This window comes from Podarcis filfolensis, assembly GCF_964270895.1.
Source record: "Podarcis filfolensis genome assembly, chromosome: 2".
NCBI classification, from domain to species: domain Eukaryota; kingdom Metazoa; phylum Chordata; class Lepidosauria; order Squamata; family Lacertidae; genus Podarcis; species Podarcis filfolensis.
In genome coordinates, this window is record NC_139605.1 from 41,443,464 (window position 1) to 41,469,080 (window position 25,617).

Sequence of the window (25,617 nt, forward strand, 5' to 3'; positions counted from 1 at the left end):
TGCGCAGCTATCACAGATATCACTGCGCAGCGATCCCTCTTGCTGTTCTGGCTTCTGAGATTCAGAATATTTTTTTTCTTGTTTTCCTCCTCCAAAAACTAGGTGCGTCTTGGGGTCTGGTGCGTCTTATAGAGCGAAAAATTAATATTAATAGTGAAATAATTATTAAGTTCTAACTGTATGTAGGTTTTATTTTATTTTATTTTTTTATCTTATATTTTGGAAATGTACATCCAGTTTTTTCCCCTTTAATTTTTTGGGGGGGCCTCCAAGAGAGTGGGACCCTAAGCTATAACTTGTTTAGCTTATACATAAATTCGGCACTGGACATGACATCCTGACTGGAGAAGAGAAGCTGAATTATCCTCACTTAATGCACTTCTCAAGCAAAAGATGGTGTTTTAAACAACCCCCACCAATAGTAAAGACACCTGGAGCTTATTTGTTCTCACTGACTAGCTGAAATCGCCCAAACTCCCAAAGCTAGGAAGCAACTGTAATTGAATCATTTTAAGATAATCAAATGAACACAGAGGGCTGCAGAAGCTCTTGGCAGTTTCCTCAATGCCAGCCACCTACGTCATTCATTGCTGGGATGAAACAAACAAACAAACAAACAAACAAACAAACAAACAAACAAACAAAGAGAAACCCCCCCAGTCTGCACCATTTGCTCTGCCATTACAGTCTTGGTGCTTCCTACCAGCCTCCCCTGGCAAAAGCTGTATGTCAAAGTGGAGGAGGAAAGTTGCAAGGTTTTTTATCATTTACAATAAAACGAATAGACTCAAACCCTGTTGGAGTGGTGGTTCTCATTTTGTTCATCCTCCCATATTTGAGGTGGGGACAGGGAGAAGGAAAATTGCAAGCATTATATGGTTGTCCTAGACAGGGCAGAGGAGTTTGTCGCACCAGAAGCAGTGCAATGGTCTAAGTTCATGTGCTCCTATTTGTATGGCTGGGTGCCTGTTGCATTGGGACACCCCAGATATCCACTTTATCTGCGTTGTTGAGCTGGTTCTGGGAGTGAAGTGGAGCAGGCAAGGGAGAACAGGGGCAACCAGGTTTTGAAGTCACCAGGCCTCACCAGGCCCAAGGCTATAAAACAAAGCGTTAGCGACATGTGCAGACTGCTTTAGCTAGCAATTTTGCAGTGTTGTCTTGCCCTTTGTAAAAACACACTTCCAATATCCTGCAACTGATACAGAATGTGCAAATATTATCAAATTAAAAACACACACACAAATATTTATCCATTGACTACGTTTATTTGATTCTATGAAAATACAAATCCCTTTCAATGTTCACAATAGTTTTTATTTTAAACATTTCACTTAAAAACAGGGCTGTTCACTCGTCTCAGACAGTGACCCCCAAACTAACACTTTGCTCACCAGCTCAAACCTGATGGCCAATTCTGGAGGCTCCTGGCACTGACATCATACCAAAGCAGTTGCCCCGGCCCAAGGCAATTCCTTAATTTATTTGGTTCACATTAGGTTTAGAGGTTATCCAAATATTTCCAGTTTTAATTCAAGCTACTTCTACACTGAAGGTTGCAAAGCTCTTGTTTACCCACTCTGCAAAGAGCTTTGGCAGCGTGCATGTTTATTAAGATATTACAGACCCGTATTAGTATGTGAGCCTGTTGGAAAGATCTAAATAGGAAAAAAGCAGGCAAATCCATTTTGCAGGAGACCTGGAGGAATTAGATAAAGAAAAGGGAGCTCTCCCGATTTGTGCATATTAAGGAGCAGAGCTATCAGATACCAGGCTTAAGCAGCCTTCAGGACATAAAAAGGTAAAGCTACGCAGAACCAATTGCTATTAAGCTCAAGGCAAGAAACACCCCCAGGCTGAAGGGAGAAGAGCGTGCGCTGCCATCTACAGATACATGGTCCTTGTGTGTGCAGTGCCAGAGGCAACAAGGCCAGTACATCGCAGGAGACAAGCAGCAACTCTCAAAAAGGACACACCTTAGCAGTGAGTCCAGGCAGAAGATCTGTCGAAGGAACCCCTGCTGCCTGGACCATCGTTATCTCTCTGCTGGCGCCGTAGGCGAGAAATTCAAGCGCAAACACCACGGCATAGAACAGGAAGAGAAGCAGGTGCTTACTTGTATTAGACCCCAGATAAGCCGGTCTCTAACCCAGAGATCAAGCAGCGGGGTTTAAAACGGACTAAAAGGCTCACTGGACACAGGACTAAGAGAGCAGCAAGCAGCAGCTCCCTTGGCTAGGATTGCAGCACTTGAGCACTAGACACAGCAGACGAGATGTTACAAAAGCTGGCCGCAAACACTGGCCTACTCCACTGGGTAGCGGCAGGACAAGAAATGCCGGTGGAAATGGATGCTGACAGCAGAGACCTCTTGCTTTGGGATCCTAGGTGCAGCTCAAAGACCCTCAAGGCCACAGGCCTCTGCCCTCTCTCCTGTGCAAAGGTCACTAGGGAGGTATATTCTCCTAGACTTGTCAAAGCACTCCATCTGTCAAGACACCTCTTTTGTCTCCAGCTGTTTTGCCCCACCCCTTAGAAATGGGCAGACAACAATCAACTTTAGCTAACTGCCCACTGACTTGCATAAATGCTGAACATTTCTTCTGTAGGGCTTTATGGCACTCACTTAAACCTTAGGGCTCACCTGAAGGGATAATAAGGTATGAGTGGTACTGGAAAAAGGGATGGAAAGGATACAACCACAAGAGGCATTCTTATCCCAAACTGTCCTTTCCCCGCACCAGTTAGCTGTCTCCAGGAGATATTTCTGGAAACTCCTTATAGATCTCTTGGATTATCATTTTGTCCATCTGGCACTGCTGACTCTCCTCCTCTTCCACCATGATGCGCTGCAAGGTCCTCTGCAAGTCAGTGTAACGGTGCTTGTGCTGCAGGTATGGCGTCGACCGGATGATAGAATGCATCAGAGACAAGTATTCCATCCGCAGCTGCGGGAACAGAAGACATCGAAAAGGGCTTTAGCAGCAAGATAAACACAAGCGGAAACACACACATTGGAAAACAATCTGTTCGTCAAGCGCAAGACTGCAGCACAAACAACTGCAAACAGAATAGGCTCATAGGTGAAAGATTCCCCTGCAATCTTTGTTTTCCCCATTGGTCTGTAGGGGACCTCACTTTCAGAGGAGTTCTGGATATCTATTTAGCCAACCAATCGAATTAGCTGAATGGCTTTCAAATACTAGTCAACTGGACTCGGACTCAAGTGGCTCAATAAACAACATCCCAGTGGTAGATTTGCCTCTTCCATTTCAAGCAGCTTCGGGGATGAGAACAATTACTCAACTAACCCTGGCCAGAAAGAATGCAGACTCTAGAATATACAGCCTCATTGCATTACACAGGGGAGAAAGGAGATGGTAGAAACATTCCTTTAGGTTTCAGGCTCACTGTGTGAATCCAAAAAGAGAGACAGCTAAAATCCCCAACCTTGACCAGCCAAAGGCCCAGTAAACTGAGAAGCCCTCCTCTGAAAAGAAGCTGTCAGCCATGCATATTTATTGGTCTTGTAGTCTACCCTATCGGAAAAACTTTGAGATGGGTGACAGCTTTAAGAACAGATGTTCTTTACAACTATGAAATATAAAAATATATCTTATGCATGCATAATTCAGGCTTTTAGTGAATCACTAGAAAAAGTAGTTCAGCAATGGAAAGACTAGAACAAAACACAACCTTTGTGCCCATTTGAGCTTCTGGAGCACAAATGCTATCAGGATGATATTAAAGTGATTTCAGAAGCAAGATGCCGAAATATTGGTGCCCCAAACCCATCAGAACTTCATTGCAAAACAGGAGCACATTGAATTGGTCCTGGGAGGCAAATGCAGATTCTAGACCATTAGTCATCAACAGGTGGTTCAGGACCTTATACAGCTGTACCCTGGATCCCAAACGCTTTGCAAGCTGAACGTTTTGGCTCCCGAATGCCACAAATCTGGAAGTGAGTGTTCTGGTTTGCGAACGTTCTTTGAAACCCGAACGTCTGACGGAGCTTCAGCGGCTTCCAATTGGCTGCAGGAGCTTCCTGCAGCCAATCAGAAGCCACGCTTTGGTTTCCGAACATTTTGGAAGTTGAACGGACTTCCGGAACAGATTCCGTTCAACTCCCAAGGTACAACTGTATTGGGGTGTGGCCTGATCTATGGTGAGTCACAACAGCAGTGCTTCCACCACACAAATATATGGCTGAAAACTTAAGCAGTGGGTCCCCAAATGCATGTTTGGGTTGAAGATGGGCCTTGGGTCTGAAAAGGTTGAAGACTGCAGTTCTAGAGCATTGGCATAATGTGCTTCTAGCATTCCATCACTACCAGAAGATGCACCTTCATTATACAGCAAGTGTAGCCTCAGAGCCTGTACACAAACCCCACCGACAAAAGGTAGAAGCTGTAGCACTGGCTGTCCCTTTCGGCTTCTTAAGAGCATCTTTCTAACCCTGCTGGATGCGAAGATTTCCTTTTAAGTGTGTGGCAAATGCCTGCAAGCTGGAAGAGCTGCCTATCCATTCAGACACACACCAGGAAGCTTCTACCTCTTCACTCATGTTCAGTTCTGCCTCTCTCTTTTCAAACTTCCAAAGAGGAGGCATGGGCTTTCTTTTTCTTTCTGTAAGTACCTTTTCTCCGGGAGAGAGATCTGCAATCTGCCTCACAATTATGTCGATCATCACCATCATGTCTGTGTGGTAGAAGATGTTTGCCGTGTCCTTGCTGGCAAAGATGTCCTGTAGAAATTTCAGCACGGAGTGGGGCGGCTGCGGCTGGTGCTTGAAGATGCACACGGGGTCGTCTGATCACAGGTTAGAGAGAAAGAAGCTTGTTGTGACATGCATAGACACGAGCTCCCTTTAGCCGAAGGAAGCAATTTATACACAATGTGCGTGGACGGAGAGGCTTAGCTACCGTATTTTTCGCTCGATAACACGCACCTGACCATAACACGCACATCGTTTTTAGAGGAGGAAAACAAGGGAAAAACATTCTGAATGAAACAGTGGATGTATCATTTTTGTGCTTCATGCTGTGGCCACAGACATGTGATCTGATGGTGAATTTGGGGTGACCCAATGCAAAAATCCTGAGAATCCCTGTGGATCCATGCTTTGTAACCACGTTTTTGCACCATTGCAGCCCCAGGCAACAGTGGGTGTGTGATTTTGGGGGGGGCAGGCTGTAGCCATGGACATGCTATGTGCTCTGATGGTGAATTTGGGGTGACCCAATGCAAAGATCCTGAGGATCCATGTTTTGTAACCACGTTTTTGCACCATTGCAGCCCCAGGCAACAGTGGGTGCGTGATTTGGGGGGGGCAGGCTGTAGCCATGGACATGCTATGTGATCTGATGGTGAATTTGGGGTGACCCAATGCAAAGATCCTGAGGATCCATGTGGATCCATGCTTTTTAACCACATTTTTGCACCATTGCAGCCCCAGGCAACAGTGCGTGTGTGATTTTTGGGGGGCAGGCTGTAGCCATGGACATGCTATGTGATCTGATGGTGAATTTGGGGTGACCCAATGCAAAGATCCTGAGGATCCATGTGGATCCATGCTTTTTAACCACATTTTAAGTGGGGAAGGAAGGAAAAATACAGAATGGACAAGGAGCACGAGAGGGGTGTGCAGAGAAGCAGCTGGCTAAGAATGCAGGAGAGGGGTATAACGGGAGGGAGGAAAGGAAGGCAAAAGTTTTCCCTCACCTACCCACCCAAGCCAGCCAGCTCTCTCTCTCTCTCTCTCTCTCTCTCCCTCCTGCATGTTTTCAGCAGCACCGGAGCACAGAGACGACACTCTGCTTGCCTGGAGGGGAGGGGCTTTCCCTGCTCTTTGTTCCGTTTGAGCAAACACAGCAAGGAAACAGAGGAGGGTGGGCAGTAAGACCCTGAGGCAGAATGCAGGAAAGCAGCCACTTCCTCTTTTCAGGTTTCCCTTCTCCGAGACGCGCGATTTGATTTTTGCCTGATTTTTTTGCCATTTGGCTCCAGGGACCACACATTCGCTCAATAACACGCACAGACATTTCCCCTTCCTTTTTAGGAGAAAAAATCTGCGTGTTATAGAGGGAAAAATACGGTAGTTTCTGAGCAGCAAAGAAACCAGTCTCTTGAAGAGCAGAGAGATTTCCCTCCCCATTGCAGTACTGCCCTAGGAGGAGAGAGAAAGCTTTCCACAAGTGCATTACCCTCGCCTTGTATTCTCTATCAGCGCCTCTCTTTATAGAAAATTGGCATAAACTGTATTGTGACACATGGATCATACAACTGTAACATTTAGCTTACCCCCTAAGACACCCACTTCTTCCATGGACCACTTCACTGCAGCTCCGTACATGAAAAAGCGTAAGTGCAGGACATATACTCCTGCACAAGGGACAAAGACGGTAGCTGTAGGGAGGCGATCAAGGAGAACCTTGCTTAAGTCTTGGCATTTGAGAAATAAACTCAAAGTGAGGTGTCAAGAGTAGGCTTTCTAGCAACAACTAAGGATCTGAAAGGAGGCCAAGGCAAGGAGATTCAAAAGCTAAAAACAGCCTGCAGTGTGCTAAGAACATCATTTTCAGTCTGGAAAAGGGCTTAAACCAGGAATAAAGTAGAAGCATGAAACACTGGAAGTCATTTAAGAGCAAATCAACAAAGTAAAGGGAGCCTGAACACACACACAAGCAAGCAGGACCCCCCATGCTCCTAAATACATTAGTCCACACAATCCTTTGTTAGGAAGGCATAGGTAGAATACTTAGGGAATTAGAGAGTGTAGGGGAAAAGCTCTCCTGCTTTAATGAAGTGCTTTACAATAGGCTCTACAGCAGACTCAACACAATGTTCAGCGCTGGCAAAGTATTCTATAGGTGGGTTACTTGAAAAGCTGGTGGGTTGGGAGAGAAAGAAAACACAACAGGATCCCCTAAGAAGCTAGACTCTGGAGGTTTTTGGTTCACAGAGTGTGCCAATGGGGAAGAAAATCCAGTTGTTGAGACATACACAACCACTCACACACCCTGGTTTCAAAATATCCCTGGAGGTTGGGCACAAAGAGAATCAGTATAGATCCAAAGCTGATGACAAGACCAGTTTGTCGAACCATAAATCCTTTTGAAGGAGGGAAGGGAAAAGCAGAAGCAAAATACAGAACAAAGGTGGGAGACCCTTGGGTTTGTTACAGTGACTACCAAGGCGAGAAAGCATGCTTTTAAGAAGTGGGGAGGGTTATTAGGATTTCACATCAGCTACCAGATCCTTTATTCAATACCATCTTCCCTGGTTATACAGATCTCAAAATCCCTGAGAAACAGCTGCACAGAGCTTTGCACTAAATATTTATTATACTTTTATTCTGCTTCGCAACCAAGACACTCCAAAGTGATTGCAAACAGCTATTAAAAATTCACTTCCCAAAAATACAGTTCTAAGGACACCACGGTTAAAATGTTGGGGGAGCTACACTCCAAACGGCGCTTTGTCTAGTTCTACACACCTGGAATACAGCTCTTTGGCCAGATAAGGTCACTGCCTGCCGTTCTGCCACTAACTGAGCAATTACCTGCATTCCAGCAGGTCAATCTCCTTATACCACAGAGGCAGAACCGACTCCCCTGGCCTAGAAACTTTAAAAGGCAGAAAACTTCACGGGAGCTTAGAAACTGTTTGCCAATTATTCCTCCTCTGCAATGTCAGCAGGTGCCACTCTTCAGATCTACTTGGCCATTAGTGCTGCCGTTTTCTCAAAACAGTAATAGAAACCTGCAGACAAACTCACCCGCACGATTCAAGAGAAGAAGAAGCTTTTCTGTGAAGGTTTTGACATTGGGGTGCTTGCTCACGGTAACCATGATCACATTATGCTCAGGCACTAGGAAATAAAACAGGCTTTATTAGAAGTGACCAGCTGCCTATAACTGGCTTAGTTACAATACCTATCAGTGATGGGGAAAAAGAGCTGGGGGGAAGACACATCTCCACTGCCCACCCCCAACTTCTGGAGCGTCGCGATGCAAAGTTGGGGTCTCTCTCTATGAATGAATGGAGGGTCTCTGTGCCAATCAAAATACCACTTATTCAGGAGCCTACAATGTGTGGGAATCTTTTATTAGTAGAGGAGGCTCCCGGCTTCATAGTCATCCTCCACAATAGGGATAGCGACATGGGTAATGGTGGAGCTCTGTATGTTTGTCTCTGCTTGTGTTTAAGGCTTGCAACCAAGCAGAATAACTGAACAGGGCTAGTGTTCACTCGACAAACACGAACATATCAATATCATAATGCTGTTGCCTAAGGTGGGACTGCACCGGGAATGCCATGAACAGCTACTGCAGAGCTGAAGCAAGATCACAATAAAAAGGGTTGCCAAAATTATCAAAGGAATGGAGGCAAGGGACTTTTTAGTTTAGAGAAAAGGCAAGTAAGAGGAGACATGACAGAGGTGTATACAATTATGCTTGGTGTGGAGAAAGTAGATAGGGAAAGGGTGTTCTCGCTCTCGCATAATACTAGATGTCAAGCTGATTAATATTCTATGGCCTTTTAAATGTGTTTGGGGGGTGGCTTATGGTTTTGTTTTTGTTCTCACTACAGTGGTACCTCAGTTTACGAACTTAATCCATTCCGAAAGTCCGTTCTTAAACCAAAACTGTTCTTAAACTGAGAAACGCTTTCCCTAATGAGGTCTCCCGCTGCCGGTGCCCTTCCACCGTTTGGATTCCGTTCTTAGACTGAGGTAAAGTTCTCAAACCAAGACACTATTTCCGGTTTTGCGGAGTTTGTAAACCAGATCGTTCTTAAACTGGACCATTCTTAAACTGATGTACCACTGTATTTATTTGCACTTTGATCCTGTATTTTTATCTTGTGAACTGCCCTGAGATCTTTGGATTAATAAATCTTTGGATTAATAAATGATTAATAAATGAACAAATGAAATGAAATGAAGTAACAAAGACATGGAGCAAGCAAATCAGAATGACTGTTCACTGTCATATAACTTCCTCGCAAACCAATCAGGACCAATGTTCAGTAAACAACTGACACTGTATAACCTCTGTGTAAACTTTCTGTAAGCGTGTCAAGATGAATGCTCAAGAAATATGTCATCTGGAGGAACCCTTGCTGTATGAAGCCTTGTTATGGTGCAACCAGTGTTGTAATGTAGTTGTTCGTTAAAAATGCCATTTTCATTTTATACATGTGTCCCCTCCGCAATCTTTGGGCTGTCACCTGTATCCTCCATTTATTAGTTTTCTTTATTACTTTATACACCTGAGGAAAAAAAAATCAACACCACTACTTTCTTTTTTAAAAATATAGCTTTTTGTTATTTTCATACATGAAACTACTAAATTTGCTACTAGCCATTATCAAGCATTAAAGCCATGGAAGCCCGTATTCAAAATCTGGTCGAAGATTCTAGAACAAATGTTTAACTTATACAATACACACTTCTTCATTTCTACCATGTGCGTTTGCATCTAGTCACTGCGTCAGGCACTGTTTCAAAACAGGGGCTCACAGCTTGCTCCTGAAATAGTCATCAGGGTTTATGCTGCAAAATTCAGCTGCAGAAATCTGTCTTGCTAGGTAATGTGAAGCTCCCTGTTCTCCAGTCAGCAAACTACACCTGCTCAACTAAGAAGCCAAGATTATTCAGACAACCATATAGAAAATTGAGCTTACCTACGCTACACCACCACAGGGGATGGGAAGACGCCAGAAAGAGGCTCAGACAATGCCACGCAGTGGAGGCCCACCGCTATTTCGGCACATTCCATAATTGATGCCATTCTATCACACAGCATGGGCATGGAAGTGCAGGAGGAAGCGACAGGAGTAAGTAGTCAACAGCTCCCTTCCTCCCTGTGAAAAAGCTAGTATTTCACAGTCTGGTTTAAGTTTAATTTTGTATGTTTCATACTCCCATCCTGAACAACTTGTAATGAAGGCAGCAAATGAAGGCAAATGATTTATTTTTTTAAAAAAACAACAACAACATTGAGATGCCATAGCCTCTGCCCAATCAGGGCTACCATTGGTCTGTCTGAGTCACCTGACTTTGCGCCAGCTACCTCCCACCCCTTGTTTCATGGACAACAATCTCATTACTATTCATGTGTAGGGAGGAATATTTTTAAGGATTTCTTTCTGTTCTATTTTATGTTTTTGTACTTTATTCCTTAAATAAAGAATCTTATTCCTTAAGATTGTGATACCACTTTTACATTATTTTTTTAATTTTACATTATTTATGCTTTTTCAACTGCAACTTGCTTTGGAAGGCCTAGGATGGAAGAGATACATGGTTATAATAAGAATTTGGGCTTATTTGTTTTTGTTTCAGAACCATACAATACGGCTATATATGAAGTGGGGAGGGAAACCCATAAGGCTGGAAGAAGGCAACTGATTCTGTCTTGCCATCCCTTGCAATTTGCAAATGACCTCAGCTTGCTATGGTGACGTCTTTGCCTCCATTACTGCTCCCTCCATCTGCACTTACTGAATGCTGTGTCTAATACTAGTTGGCACTCTTAGGGCAAATCAGAGCAAGACAACAGAAAGGCAGAGGTGTGTCAGGGAAGAAAACGGTAGAACCTCTACATGCCGGGAAATATCTGTAGCATTTCAGAAAGCGTCATGCCGAAGACAACACACACACACTGAACAGGTTTCAGAGAAGCAGATTTTGTGGCCTTTTCTGCATTACACACTCTGGTGGCTTGAAAGACATAGACTTTTTTCCACACAAAAAGAAATGCAGTCGAAAAAGAGGCTGAGCATTAGTTTCTAAGTTCTTGACTAAGTTCCAGTTTCCCACTGTACCCCAGGTGGGCACAAAATAATTCATAGAAATGTTCTGCCCGTCAGGTGAAACAGTGTAATTACTCAAACTAGCCAGCACTGAAAGAATAAAACTGTAACGAATAAAAGGGAAGAAAAAATAGATTTAAAACCGTTTCTATTAGGTGATTAATAATGCAACAGATTTATTTATTTACACACACACACACACACACACACACACACACACACTTTACTATAACCCATATCTTAATGATGTTATCCCTTAAATACTACGTGGCAAATTACTGGATGTGTTTATAGCTGCTTAATCCATTCCACTTCATGAAGCCAAGGTGGAAAGGCATCCTATGCAAAAGCAGAAAGCAATTAAGGCAAGGCCATGAGAACTTGGCAGCGTAATAATTTGCCAAGATATTCAGGATTAACAAGATGCAGCCTGATACCACGGTGTGTTTTGGCCTGCTTATGACTGCCCACTCAAAAAATTACATTAAAAAGTGCCTGCAATCACCAACAGCAAGGCTAAGCTAAGCTGCTTCCCAAAAGGCTCAGCCTGGCAGGAACAAGGGGAGATCAAGTATTCCTGGAGAAAGTGCTGCCCAGCAGAATGCCATTATAAGGAATAACCTACAGTGCTTCTACAGCTAATGAAATTCACAAGGCACAGCAAGGGATAAGCAGAACACCTGCCAATCACCGAAAGGAGGAAGATGCCCAGTTAACTGCATTGCTAAGGACCCGGTACTTGTTACAACGAAGTCTCAGACTGGAATTTCCTCCCAGCACCCCAGCTTTGAGTCTCCACATTTCATGGAGCAGAACTATGAAAGTGCAGTTCTCACATGCAAACTTTACCTATTGGGGAAAGCAGGGGGGAGGAGGATGAAGCTGTTTTTGATTGTCCACATGTTAATATTGACAGGTTAATATTAAGCAATGAGCATACAGTCAGTCAAAGAAGCTAAAGGGTGTAGGGGGAAACATGTATAGGTGTTTATATCCTACCAACAGAAGCCTCCAAGTCAAGACAGTAGAATAGGCGTGCTCATTTTTAAAAGGGGGCCATAGATGTAGTGGGCAAAAAGGAAACCTAGTGGAAAGAGAAATGGGGGATACAGGGAAGGGCATACTGTGGACATCAAAGAGGGCACAGTGCCAAACAAACCAGGACTCCCCAATGGAACAACTTCATCCACAAAACAATTCTGTCAGCCTCAAACTAATTCCGCACTGAAGACATACCATCAGGGAAGCATCCAACATAGAAAGCACGATCCTAATGCATGACTTCAATGTGCCTCACACAGACTGGGCATGTGTGTGTTCTGACCCGGACAAAGAGGCAAAATATCTAGATACCTCAAATGACAGTGCCCTAGAAGAGTTGGCCATGGAACTGGCTAGAATGGAGGTGACTGTGGATTTAATCTTGAATTGTGTCAAGATGTGTGCATGTTGCTGAGCCAATTGGAAATACTAATCACAGCGCAAAAGGAGAGCTCTGATAGGTCAGTGTAAAGTTCCAAGGGGAAAACTGCCAACCATGTTTACCAAGTGGGCAGGAAAGTGTTCCCTCTCGAGGAAGAGGTGCAGAAATGAGAGCTTGCTGGCAAGTCCGGAAGCAGTTTAAATTTCCCTTAATAATACCTGAGCTCATATTTTCAGAAATGTAAATCTGCTCCCCTTCCACCTGTAGAGCATGGCCAAGTGTCTTATTTAAATCTGTATCTTACCCATTCCAAAACCTAGACAGAGGCTTCTTGCAACTTAAACAAAGTACAGTGAAAGATCTTCCACAGCTCACTGCAAACCTTGGCATCATCTCAGCTGGGAAAACTTTTATTACTCACCTGGAATGTGAAGGTTAAAAGCCAGAAGAACATTAATGAACAGGTCAGGCAGCTGGTCTGTGGTGTCTGATGGCAACCCATCTTCAATCACATCCAACAGAAACTGGACAAACTGGGAATTGAGGTGCTCTGTGCAAAATAAAATATGTTTAGAAATGTTTTTGTTCTGTTGTTGTTTTTAAAAGACTCCACAGGGGACGTGATTTCTGGTATGCGGAGCAAAACTATAAGTCCAGCCACTACATTTCACAAAGCTGAGTAGCAAATGAGACACTGGGGTTATTCATTTTGGGTTGTATTTAAGTTCTATTCAGAGTAGATCCACTGAAATAAATGAAACTATGTTAGTCATGTCCATTTGATAACGACAGGAAGTCTGTATCTGATGTGCATTAAATGGATCATATTGTATTGTATTTGTATTAAGTAGGTGCACAGCAGTCACCAAGGCCAAACAGTTCCATTAACTGAGGACCCAAACTAAATGATAAAAGAGGGGTAATCCAAGTATGGATCCCTGTTATGCCCTCGCCCCACCCACCTGCTGGTTAAACACAGCTCTTGGGGAGAGGGACTAGGATTGGTAGCTATGGTGCTGGGAGACGGAGATTTCACCCCTTTCCTCTTGCATATTTTCCCTTGAAAAGTTGCTCCTCCCAAGCTGCTGTTTGCCCTGAAAGGGTGGTTTACTGAGAGCCAGTGTGGTGTCGTGGTTAGAGTGCCTGGCTAGGATCTGGGAGACCAGCGTTCAAATTTCCACTCATCCATGAAACTCACTGGGTGACCTTGGGCCAGTTTCTCCTGCTCTCATCATAACCTATTGCACAGGGTTGTTTGTGAGGATAAAATGAGGATGAGAACATGTATGCTACTTTGAGCTCCTTGGAGGAAAGGTGGGGTATAAATGAAATAGACAGACACAGACTGTGGAAGGACGGAGTTGAAGGCTTAGGGCCATTTATCAGCTAATAAGAAAGATATGGCTGCCCTCCAACAACTGATCTCAGGGAAGCTGAATTCAACACACAGTTCTGAAGGGAAGACCAAGCAAGTTTTCACTCATCTGGGCTCCATCCAGTTCCCATATTCCCTGTAAGCGTTTTTGGTGAGCCGTTTCCCAGACTGTGGAGAGCAATCTCGGATCAAGCTGTCTCTCTTTAATTATAGGTTAAAAAAACTGCAGAAATCCTCTGCTCGGTGGCAGCTTGCCATCCACCCCCTGTGGTGGAGCTTTTTCTCACCATAGTGATGATATGGCAGCGGTTCTCCCATACAGAATATCATAGCCAGCACCAAAGCAGAGTAGCACATCTTCTGATGGTCTGGAAAAGAAAGCCACGAGTTTAGTTACACCTGCGCCAGGGCACATGCTCATGCGATCTAAACATGGCAAGCATCTAGAACAGCCATTGAAGGAAGGCAGCTGGCTTGCTTGGAGGTCTGCTCTCTTTCTTCCCTAAGGCAAAATTTCTGCCACATTGAAAAAAGTCAAGATGGAAAAAGAGGTTATACAATGAATGCAGCAGATCAGAAGATATGCGTTACATTTCCGGCATGGTGTCAGCTCTTAAACAGATACCGTATTGGCCCGAATATAAGCTGCAACCGCATATAAGCCACACCTTTAAAATTCAAGGGGGGGAAAGGAAAAAAAGACAATACCCAAATATAAGCTGCTGCCTTAAAATTCCGCAGGCACTCACACCCATTCCGTTTCAGCAATGATATCATAACAGCCAATTTTTGTAAGATCACAAATTTAAGCCACATTTTAACTTTACACAGTTGAATTTTTTTGGGGGGGGGAGTGTGGCTTATATTTGGGCCAATACGGTACATTTCTCTTGATATTTGATACCATCAACAAAGTCTTGAGTCTTGAAGTGGAGTATGCAAGAGCTACATGCAGAACTGTTAAGTTTAAATAGAGGGAATTTGCCCACTGCCAGATGTTGCTCTATAATTCTCACCATCCCCGACCCCTGACCATGCTGGCTAAAGCTGATGGGACTTGGAGTTGAGCAAGATCTGGAGGTCCACAGGTTCCTCATCTCTGGTCCAAAGACCAGCATGTCACTGCAAAAGGCAAGGGCCAAGCTCCACGTCTGCTGGATTTTTCTTTTTTCTACAATTCTTGTTCTATGTTAATTCTAAGTGAACTTTCAGATATCCATTCTGTCTGGTTAAGGCAACAGAGTTTGATTTCTGCAGGGCAAGGATGGGAAATCTGTGGGCCTTCACATGTTGTTGGACTCCAAGTCCCATCAGCCCCAATGGTAAAGGACGATGTGAGTTGTATGCCATCAACACCTGAGAGTCACAGATTAGCCACCCCTGCTGTTGAGCAAAATAGTGGTGACTTACTCCTTACTGCAAAGGGTGACTCCATCCATTGGCTCTGATAGCACAAACATAATTGGCAGTACAGGAAAGAGTCTATTCAGTCCCTGCTTTCATATTTCCTAATTCCAATCACCTCTTGCCCAATACATTTCAGATTGGTGAAATTGACTAGACCAAACCGGAAGTAAATTTTACACAAATGAAGTTCACTGTGGAGGATAAACTTGCTTTTCAAAGGAAAAACAAGGTTGGTTAAGGCATTAGAGCACACATTTAAAGAAAAATGGATTTAATAAAAATTCCTGGTCTTAACTCGTTACTGATGCACATCGGGACAGGACCTCTTCTCCTATTTCTCTGACTGCTAATTGTATTATTGTAGTATTAAATTCTGATTTGATTGCTTTTTAATAAAACAGGGGGGTACGGCACATTATCAAATGCTGTGCTGGAGAAGAACAGACTCCTGCTTGCCCAGAGGAATTTCACCGCTTTTCTCCCCACCCCACTTCCCAGAGCCTTCCATGGACCTCAGAGTCTTCTCCAAAAGGTATGGGGAGCCTCTGGAACAGATTTTGGGATAGTGGGGGAGGGGCTGCAAGGGGGAAGGGGGAAGGGGGAAAGGGGAAAGGGGAGGTTCTGGGCACGATTGGAAATTTGCTCACACATTAAATTCTGCCCTTTGTATATGGATTTGTTTGTTTGCTTTTCTGCTAATTGTGTTGAGCTCCTACGTGAAAGAAAAGCAGGACAATTTAAAAAATATAATAAAACTGGGTTAAACAGCTTCCCCTACCACAAATAGTATTTCAAGATCTCACATATATTGTAATTTGGTTTGGTGTTGTTGTTTTTTACAGCCATTCCTGTAGAACACATTTCTTTCTCATAAATCAGCAATAGTTTGGCTACAAGTCACCTGAGATTCAGACTATTCCAGGTGTGTGTTTTCGCTTCCTTTCCAGTGCACATTTGTACCTCATGCATCAACCTGTCCTGCAGCCTGCTAGTATAGCACAATTTTCACTGGCAGCATCTATACATGAGCGCTCCACAGAATCACAGCCACTGCCTTTCCTGAATCTTAATTAGTTGGCATGTTCCAGTAGGGGTTTAAATAAGAAACGCCACATGATAGGGCATATGGCCACAATGAAATATGCACTGCACTGTTTACAAGAGATCATTAAAGCATGGAGAGGTTTACACAGCCTAGTTATTATGTGCAGCGATGAATAACCCAGTAAAAGTTGGCTCATTTCTGTATAGGCCAATACTTGGGTTATGTACTCTATGTGACGATTAGCAGGAAAGTACTTGGACTTCGAAAGTGTGGATTTGTCCATTTCTCTCTCAACATGTTTTGTTTCCCAGGTGGGTCCCAACTTTCATCTGGCACAACCATCCCCCTCCGCTGGATGTGACCGCCAGTCAGGCAGATGAACAAAAGAATTTGTGGCAGGGTTGGACACAGGCTTCCCTGAAGCTCCAGAACAAGTTAGGGAGCACCAATGTTTCATATGTACCTCGCTTTGTTATTTTACCAGCAAATGAGCCACCCTAGGGGAAACTCTCGTGTCCAGACACCATCAGCTTTGTTTATGGGTGCAGCTGCCTGGGAGAAGGCCTTTGGCTGCCTGGGAAAGGAGTCAAGGAGCAGAAGCCCCAGTTAGCCAAGAGAAAGGATAAAGAAACTGGGGAAAACGATACATGATCTGACAAGATGTCAACAACTCAAAAGCACCCTAAAACTAAAACAAGGAAAGAGCAGAACAATGAAACATGTTTTGCGGTATAGGGTCTCTGCTATTCAAATAGCATGCCCACCAGTGTATGGGGATTCTAGGCAAGGAACTATTTTGGGATGATGGGCCTTCTAAAGATATCTAGCCATCACTGCAGCAGGTTTTGCACTGGGCAGCAGTGGCAAGTGGCAATGTACAAGCTGCCACTGGCCCCTGCTACCATCTTCTCTGGTATTGTACCCGGTAGCAGTTACTCGCAGAGGAATGAAAAGAGCTAAGGCAATTAAAGATTTGTAAGAAATATATCTGGAATGCTAGAAGCCGAATGCAATATGTAAGCTAATTCAATTATTCAATGCATGCTAAATTCATTGATACAAAACCTTAAGATTTGTTCTGAGCACCTAGTTCATTTCTCTTAAGCCATGGCAAAATGGTGCGTCCTTAGCTAATGTGACCAGTCACTTTTCTATCCTGGGCGTATTAAAGGAGGAGGGGAAAGGGTTACCAGTAGCTCTACGAAGACTAAAAAACCACGATTCAACCCAATTCACTTTGAAGACACAGTACTGCAATTCACCAGGGGGGACCTCTGATGACTGACCCTACACACAAAGCTGAGGCCAGTTTATGAAGGGCAGAGGAAATGAAAACTGCATTACCCAGAGTTTTGAGTCAGCTTGAATGTTTTCTGAACTTAACCACAAAGCCAATCCTCTGGACCACAAATGCAACAAAGGAAGATTAGGACTTTGGAAGGGCTCGAAAAGTGAAGCTCATAAAAAAGGAGAGAGCCGAAGAAAAATGTAGAACTGACAGCAGTGTTGTGTCTCTATGTAGCAATGACAAGGGACAGTTGATTACAGGAGTGGATTATAAACAGAATTGTTCTAGTTAATACTGCCTTGCTGCGTCTTATAATAAGCTTCCCCCAAAAAATACCATGTGGAAAAGATTTGCAGACTAGAAGCACCACAGGAAAGTGGCTGTCCAGGGGCAAGAAGCATCTAGCAGAAAAAGTTGGACAGCAGCCAAGGTGCTTGCATCAGCACAAGGGGAAAGCATTATTTCATCAAAAGCATCCAGAATCCATGCAGAGAGCTTTAGCCTCCAGTATTCCTCCTTAAGCACCAGGCAGGATCCAATGGAACGCTTGCTTCTGGCTTGACAACAATCCCCAGCCGCCTGAGAGTTGGCATGGATAGCTCTGCTCTTTGCCATCCGCAAAAGGGATTAGATGCTCTGCAGTCTATCAGAAGACAGATCAGCCTCGATTCCCAAGTTCCAAGCAACAAAGTAAGCCTCTATCACTCCAGCACTCAAGGTCATTTTTCATGAGAGAATCTGTTTACAGTTTTGTGACAGCAACAGCAGAAAAAGAAAAAGAAATCATCTAAGCACTGTTGCACAAAATGGCCCCTGGAAAGAAAGAAATGGCTGACATGGACCGGTGGCAAAGTATTCACTGCCCCTTGCCACTTTTTCATTGTCTCGGTGATCAGTCCTGTTTCACTGTGAAGTGTTATTTCAAATGAACTGGTAACTGACATGAAGGGAAAGCGCTGGATAGTTTTGGCTGTCAAAATCACATACCTGTCAAGGTCTGCCATTGCTAACACATGAGCAATAGTGTGTGCTCAAGATGAATGCTCCTCAGATGTGCTGTATGGGGATAGAAAATGCTCAAGCTGAAAATAAACGTGACAGGAGGGCATGGGGCAGAATACCTTTCCAGAAGCAGATGCTTCAGTCAAACGAAAGCATATGTAATATTTATAATCTAGCCTTATGGTCTCTTCCCCTAGCAGCTTATTTGTATTGTATTTGAAGCACGCAGAACTGAAAAACAAAACTGTTAGGGCATAATTGCACAAAAGCTAGTTAATACTAACCAGGAAGCAACTACTGGCCGCAAAGCCAGAGGCTGACTCTAGAAGATTGGAAGGTACTATCTGTAGGGAGTTCACAAAGGAACAGCCCAGGGCAGCTACCAGGAGAACATGGTCTGTACATTTGGTGACAGCTAAAATGGCTGGCCAGGTTGTGCAGGTGCTACCACACAGCTCTGGCAGGATGGACTTGTAGGAGGGAGGAAGAAACGGGAGACAAAAAAGACCTTCTTTTTCAGCGCCCCCAACAAAGACAAGTTAGAGGTCTAAAAGGGCACCTGAACTCTGAATTATCCAAGCAGTAGATGAAAAAAGGAATCCATTTGTGAGAAATACGGAGTATAGAATAAAAACATCTGCCTGTAGACGAACTTATAAATTCGTGCTGTATGGAGCCGAAAGTTTATTTTTAGATGCCAGCAAGCTAGGACTAATCTTGAAATCCAGGCAAGCTTCCCGCTAGAGTGAACAATGAGAACTACAGCTTCAAGTACTGCCATCTTAACCAGCAGAAATAAGCACCCTTACAGAGACTTTTGCATGCCAAGATAAAAAATGCTAACAACTTCAGACACTGTGGACAATCAATAAACTGCTGTGATAAAGAGAAAGCTCAGACATCTATAAGCATAACAAGTATAAAGTGCAGGCACAGATCATATTTGCATTGCAGCAACACAGGGAATGAATGAATGTATCACAGAGCGTAGCTGGGTCGTTGCGTGAGAAGCCAGTTGCCATCTCCCAGATCACCATCCCACCCACTCAAGAACACACATCGCCTGCCTGCTCCCCATGCTAGTTCTGCTCTGTAGTTTTCCCATTTTGTTTGTGTTAAGTGTGACTGTCGGATTTTTTATACCTTCAGGGCAGAACCATCTTGGCTATCTGTATGCAGATAACGGCAGCCTGGCATTCCCTCTCATCCCCTTGCAGCTCAGCAAGGCTTAGAGTTGCATCCGATCAAGCGCAGGGCATTCATGTTCTCTAGCCTACCTTGTGCTTCTGCTGGCTTTAATTAATCCCCTCTCTCTTGTTTGCCGCTTGCACTGAGGAAAGGCCGTCTTACTGGTACATATCAACCCTATGCTTAGCACCCGAGTGTACCCCTTGAATGGTTTTTGAATGCGACAAATGAAACAAAACAGAACTGCGGTTTTCTTAAGGCTGGCCAAAGGATTCCCTTCAAAGTTTTGTTCTTCAAAGAAACCGTGTAGTGAGCCTCTGTTTGGACTTATCGAACAGATCTGTTTGCACCCTAGACAGACGGAACACAGTTTCTCATTACCATAGCTATGTTGCACCCGTTTGGTAAATGTCCGGTTCTTCCCTCTAACCCGTAACTCTAGATTAAAGCCATTAAGCTTCTAAATCCTTTATCAGAAGCCTTGGGATGTCTGACAGCAAACCTCATTTTAGATACAGTGGAAACTCGGTTTTTGAGTATCTCGGAAGCCAAACGTTTTGGTTTTCAAATGCTGAAAACCCGGAAGTAATTGCTTCCGTTTTCGAACGTGCCTTGGAAGTCGAACGGCTTCCGAGACGCGTTTCTCAATGGAATCTTCCGCCCACCCATTGTGCCTCGGTTGTCAAAAGTTTTGGAAGTCAAATGGCCTTCTGGAATGGATTACGTTCAACAACCGAGGTTCCACTGTATATAGCTTCACAGAGGAAAGGGGTGGGTTGTTCCATATGGCAAGCTGAAATGCTTGTGTGGATGTATGCTGTGCAGCTGAATCCCACCCAGAGCTGGTAAGGCTGCAATCCTGTGCTCACCTGGATGAGAGGAAGTCTCACTGAACTCAGTGGAGCTTACTACTGAGCAGACCTGAACAGGATTGTATCGCAGGAGGCAGTGGGGTGCAAAGGTTAGCGCTGAACTTGGACTGGGAAGATCAGAGTTAAGCTTACACAGCTAACACCCTCTGTCTAACCTCCCACCAGTATGCTATGAGGATACAGTGAGGTAGTTCACCTGTACAGGTAGCTCACTACCCCTGAGCTCAGTCAAAGGATGGGATGCAAATATGGGTAGTCATATAATCATCATTTATAATGCTTACCTTCAAAGGGTTATTCATTTGTATAGAAAAGCAGGCTGTTAATGCCACGTTTGATAGTGGATTATGGATTCAGTTTTAAAAGATTAAGGGTCTAGACTTTATCATGTGCGCTTGCATTAGTTTCAGAGTTCTAATTAAACTAGTTCCCATGGTGGCAGTCTGTTGCAGCATGTGTGTGTGTGTGTGATACTAAGCCAGATAATTTTTAAGGGATACTTAACTGATTTTTTAAAAAATCAAATAGCCCATTAAATCCCAATAAAACTCCCACTCTTTTGCCAGTGTACTAGATGGCAACAGGTGACAACACCGCTAAGTCAAAGACAGCAACTCTTTTTTTTAACTATTCCACGTTCAGCAGCTGAATATAAAAAGGTAAAAGGAAACAAGATACAGCCCACTAGAAAGACACCATGGGCTTCTTTCTCCGAGATATGTATGCATTGCCCATCAAAGCCATGGAACAGATAGAAAGCCAAGAGATTTAAATCGGCACTTGGCAGCAATAAACAAACTGCAGAATTAATTTATTCAGCCTGCTGCATATTTTATACATATCGAAGAGCAGAAGTAGCTGGCTCTGCTAAACCTAGTTAATAAAAAATGTTCTCTGTCTAATGAAAGCACTTCCAATCTTTTTCTTCTGCAAAACTTTGCTTTCAAAGACATGGCTTCACACGAGGTCACCCATGAGATCAAGATCTACCAACCCTTTTTAAACTGCCTGAACCAGGCAAGTTCACCCCCCACCCAGCCATATCCATGCTATTGCTCTTCCCTCATTTCTAGATCAGAAATATACAAGGCCACCCTTCCCCAAGATTTACATACACTTTCCATCATAGAACGGACAAGGTATCGTTCCCCCAAAAAACCTTTATCAATGGTCCCCAAACTCACCCAAGCCATCTTCTGAGCCACTTGAAAATTAAGCTACTTGAATGATCATTTAGAAGGAGGCCAGTAAACTCAAAACGCATAGACCAGCACCTTACTACTCGCTCAGCTACCCGGGAGATGCTTGCAAAACCCAAACTAAAACTCAAGCACTCTCTCTTTGGCTATCGTGAGCTGCTTCCTCAGCTTGCAACGGGATTTCCAAGGATGTAGAAGCATGGAAGAAATGCCAGGCAATTGATCAAGGATACGGGTAAGAGAATGTACTTTCAGATCTACTTTCCCTCCCTCTCTTCGCTTCCTGTTTATAGTCCAGCCTCAGCCCTTATCTGCTTCAACTTGGTGGCAAAACTCCACTGTGCCCATCAGTCTTAATTTCCTACTAACACCCATCTCAGAGACTCTTGCAATGGTGGATTAGATTGCTGTCCAAATACCTGTAACAATTATTTTGGATGCCCAATCTTCATAACCCCACAATACCTCACAAGCTGCCCAGAGTGGCTTGGGCAACCCAGTCAGATCAGATGGGTGGGTAGGTAGTAGTAGTAGTAGTAGTAATATTAATAATAATACCACCTCAAGATCTCCATGAGAAGCAGCAGAGATGTAGCAAGAGCCATTTTATAAGCTTGCCTTACCTTGGGTATGAGTCTGCATGTCTCGAGCTAGTTCCATTGGCAGGACCGAATTCACCAGAGCAGAGATAATAGCAGCATCCAAGTTGCACATTGCTCCAAAACACTTTAGAAGCAGCAGCCGCAATGGCACTCTGTGCTCCTAAAAAATTATAAACAACAAATTTTAAATGACAAAATGCCAGGAAAATACTTCCTGTTTGTTATCAGTACTCACCAAGGTTAAGTATTTAGTTTAAGAACTGAGCTCAGCAAAGCGAGTACATTTATCTTCACTGAAACAGTTTCAAGTTAGTGAGGTCACATGGAAGTTGGCCTCTCAGGGTGTGCAAAATGGTGGTGAACTGGATTTCACCATTAGTGTTTCTTGCCTAGTTCTTTATGAATAAGATAATCAATAAACCAGGAAACCAAGGTTAGTGACAAGCCAGAAATGAAGCTACAGCTTGTTTGGGAGTTATTAACCACTGTTTCCTGGACTCGAAGTACAGAGAAATGACAGTTAACCTAGACTTCCTGGTTTGTCAAAACTAGCTCTAAACACTAAAAGACAGTGCCAGATAACCTCTTCCTACTTGAGGCAGACCCATTTATTACCACCTTCCAATTTGCCTTCTGCGTCAATTTGTAGCATCACACAAGTTTTGTGATAGAGTGCAATCCAAGCATTGCTTGGGATTAGAGGAAAGTAAGCTTACTCCTCAAGAGAGAGTCTCCTAATTGATACAACTGGGAACAGATGAATTATCCACTAATAAATAACTCCAACTCCTCTATAATTTCTTTTTGTGTGTGAAGATCCTTTCAGATATTTCATCACAGAAAGGAAACATTACACTTGTAAAACTAATTTCTGATCCATACAAGTGGACTATCTGTCACAATGTCTCACCACACAGGAACACGTCTCGTACCAAGTCATACCGTTGGCCGATCTAGTTCAGACGCAACTACAATGACTGGTAGTGGCTGTCTGGGGTTTTAGACAGGAATATCTCCATCTCCCAGACCTACCTGGGGATGCTGGGTATTGAACCAGGAACCTTCTGCATGCAAAGAAGATGCTCCAGCAGTAAACAACAGACCTCCCCCTACTTTCCATGCGCTGGATTTTTTTAAATAAAAACATGTTTAAAATAAAATGAATTAATTATGACAAGCATAGGAGAGTGGATTATCTAGGGCAGATGGCTGTAACAGCGAGCCCTCGGAAAGGGAAGGAGCAAAGAAGCATTCTTGTAGGCACTAAAGAGAAACACCTACATGTTCCTCCGCATACTTGATTTCCTTCCTTTGTCCCAGAGAAGTATCTTCATAACCTAATTTCCTACCCAAAGCTGTTTATGAATGCACAGATGTGCATCAATTAAGAGAAGAGCAGGAACAGCCTGCCAATGTTCCCAAGGCATTCTCAGAAATCCTTCCTCTCGATGACAGCAAAGCTGCTACCTCTGTTCCTGAGTGGAGTGCTTTTGTGTGTGTTTTTATAAGGGGCAGCTAGATTTATCTTCCAAGCTGCTAGCAGAGATGTGTCCATGACCCAGATATAAGGCTTGTTTTCAGGCACACTTTTCCTGATGCCACAAATAAGCTTTGGAAATAAGCAGTCCTTTGTTATGGGTTCATTTACAGCTTACGCTCTCTAGATTTACAGCGTTAAGTTCACACTCAGCATGCTCATATTCTTCCTCTGCTCTTACTGTTTGGCTACTTGATCGTAGTGTGGAATGCTACAGCCTTCACAGTTGCCTGATTTAACTGGCAAGCCCATGCATGGGGAAACTATGCCCCCCACCAGATGTTGCCAGACTACAACATCCATTATCTCTAACCACTGGCCCGATGGGAGTTGGACTCCAACAGCACCTGGATGGCTAAAGGTTTACTATTCACAGGCTAGACAAACCAATTAGAAATATTCCTGGAACCGAGAATGCCAGGAGGAGGTTAAGGTTCTTGACAACACTGTTGTAAACTTGTGTTCACATTTTCACTTACTCCTGTCCCCAAAAACTCTCCATCGGTTTTGATTTGTGAACAAGGATTACATAAAAACAGTGTGCCCCCTACATGCAGCTGCGATGATGATGATAACAACAATAATAATTTATTTATACCCCGCCCATCTGGCTGGGTTTCCTCAGCCACTCTGGAGCTCTACACCCGTGTCTGGTCAGATTCAGAATGAGTTTTTCACCACTGGTGCTCTAGCCGTCTCAACGACTGTTTCCTTGCCCTCAGCTCTGGGGAAAACCACGGGGCTGTCCGGGCTCCATGAAATCAGAGAGGGCACTTTGGAGCCAGACAGTCGATAGGTAAAGGTAAAGGTACCCCTGCCCGTATGGGCCAGTCGTGTCCGACTCTAGGGTTGTGCGCCCATCTCACTTAAGAGGCCGGGGGCCAACGCTGTCCGCAGACACTTCCGGGTCACGTGGCCAGGGTGACAAGCTGCATCTGGCAAGCCAGCGCAGCACACGGATACGCCGTTTACCTTCCCGCTAGTAAGCAGTCCCTATTTATCTACTTGCACCCGGGGGTGCTTTCGAAATGCTAGGTTGGCAGCCGCTGGGACCGAGCAACGGAAGCGCACCCTGCCGCGGGGATTCGAACCGCTGACCTGACGATCAGCAAGTCCTAGGCACTGAGGTTTTACCCACAGCGCCACCCGCCGTCCCTAGACAGTCGATAGCCCCGGTTAACTCTGCATTCCAGTGGGCCACCAGGGAATCAGCTGAAAGGCCATCAACATGGGATAAAACATCCTCTACCATTCTCTGGAAACAAAAAATATTGACTGCAGCCTCATACCATCTGATAATATGTAACAAGGGACATAACCGATTCGAAGTCATTCTTCTTGCACATCTTCTTGCAGACTTCAGGATCCGCATCGGTCTGGAAATGTGGATGGAAAAATCAGTTTCCCAGTGAACCAAGAATGGATTGTTTCTGACAATAGCCATGCAAGATGAACCTACAGATCTGTCCCAAACCACAATCTTTCCATTCCCCAAACATAAACTAATATAATGCAAACTAAAGTTATATTCAGTACCAAAACAAGTCTCTGTCCTGAAGCAAAAACAGTCTACAGATGTATGGTCCAAACAAAAAACCCATATATAATTCCAGAGAGCTATGCAAGCTGCTGAAACAAGAGCATGCTGCTACCTATAAAGTAATATATCTCTCATTCTGGAAGATAAAATAGCTTATAAGGGTTTTTTCCCCAAAACCCCAAATTTCCAATTTAATTTCAGGCCTGGAAGAGGAAAAGGACCCCCTCAAGCCAATCGCATCCTTAAACAATGAACATTCACTAAAATGCACCAAATATGAGAGGTATAAGTTGTTTTGGACTTCTTTCCTGCTTGCTA

The 25,617-nt window shown here is 44.0% G+C and overlaps 1 protein-coding gene across 2 annotated transcripts in view; it reads right to left on the reverse strand.

The window, feature by feature from the left end:
- Positions 1-1,248: 1,248 nt before the first annotated feature.
- The window catches only part of NCKIPSD (NCK interacting protein with SH3 domain), a 95,256-nt gene continuing 70,887 nt past the window's right edge, over positions 1,249-25,617 (reverse strand). For both annotated transcript variants that reach the window (XM_083603028.1, XM_083603027.1), the window contains 7 exons: positions 25,049-25,135; positions 22,244-22,382; positions 13,907-13,987; positions 12,666-12,794; positions 7,781-7,873; positions 4,640-4,812; positions 1,249-2,948 (listed from right to left, as the gene is read on the reverse strand). In XM_083603028.1, the coding sequence (XP_083459154.1) occupies positions 2,745-2,948; positions 4,640-4,812; positions 7,781-7,873; positions 12,666-12,794; positions 13,907-13,987; positions 22,244-22,382; positions 25,049-25,135 (906 nt within the window). In that variant the 3' untranslated portion in view covers positions 1,249-2,744. The remainder of the gene's footprint in view (positions 2,949-4,639; positions 4,813-7,780; positions 7,874-12,665; positions 12,795-13,906; positions 13,988-22,243; positions 22,383-25,048; positions 25,136-25,617) is intronic.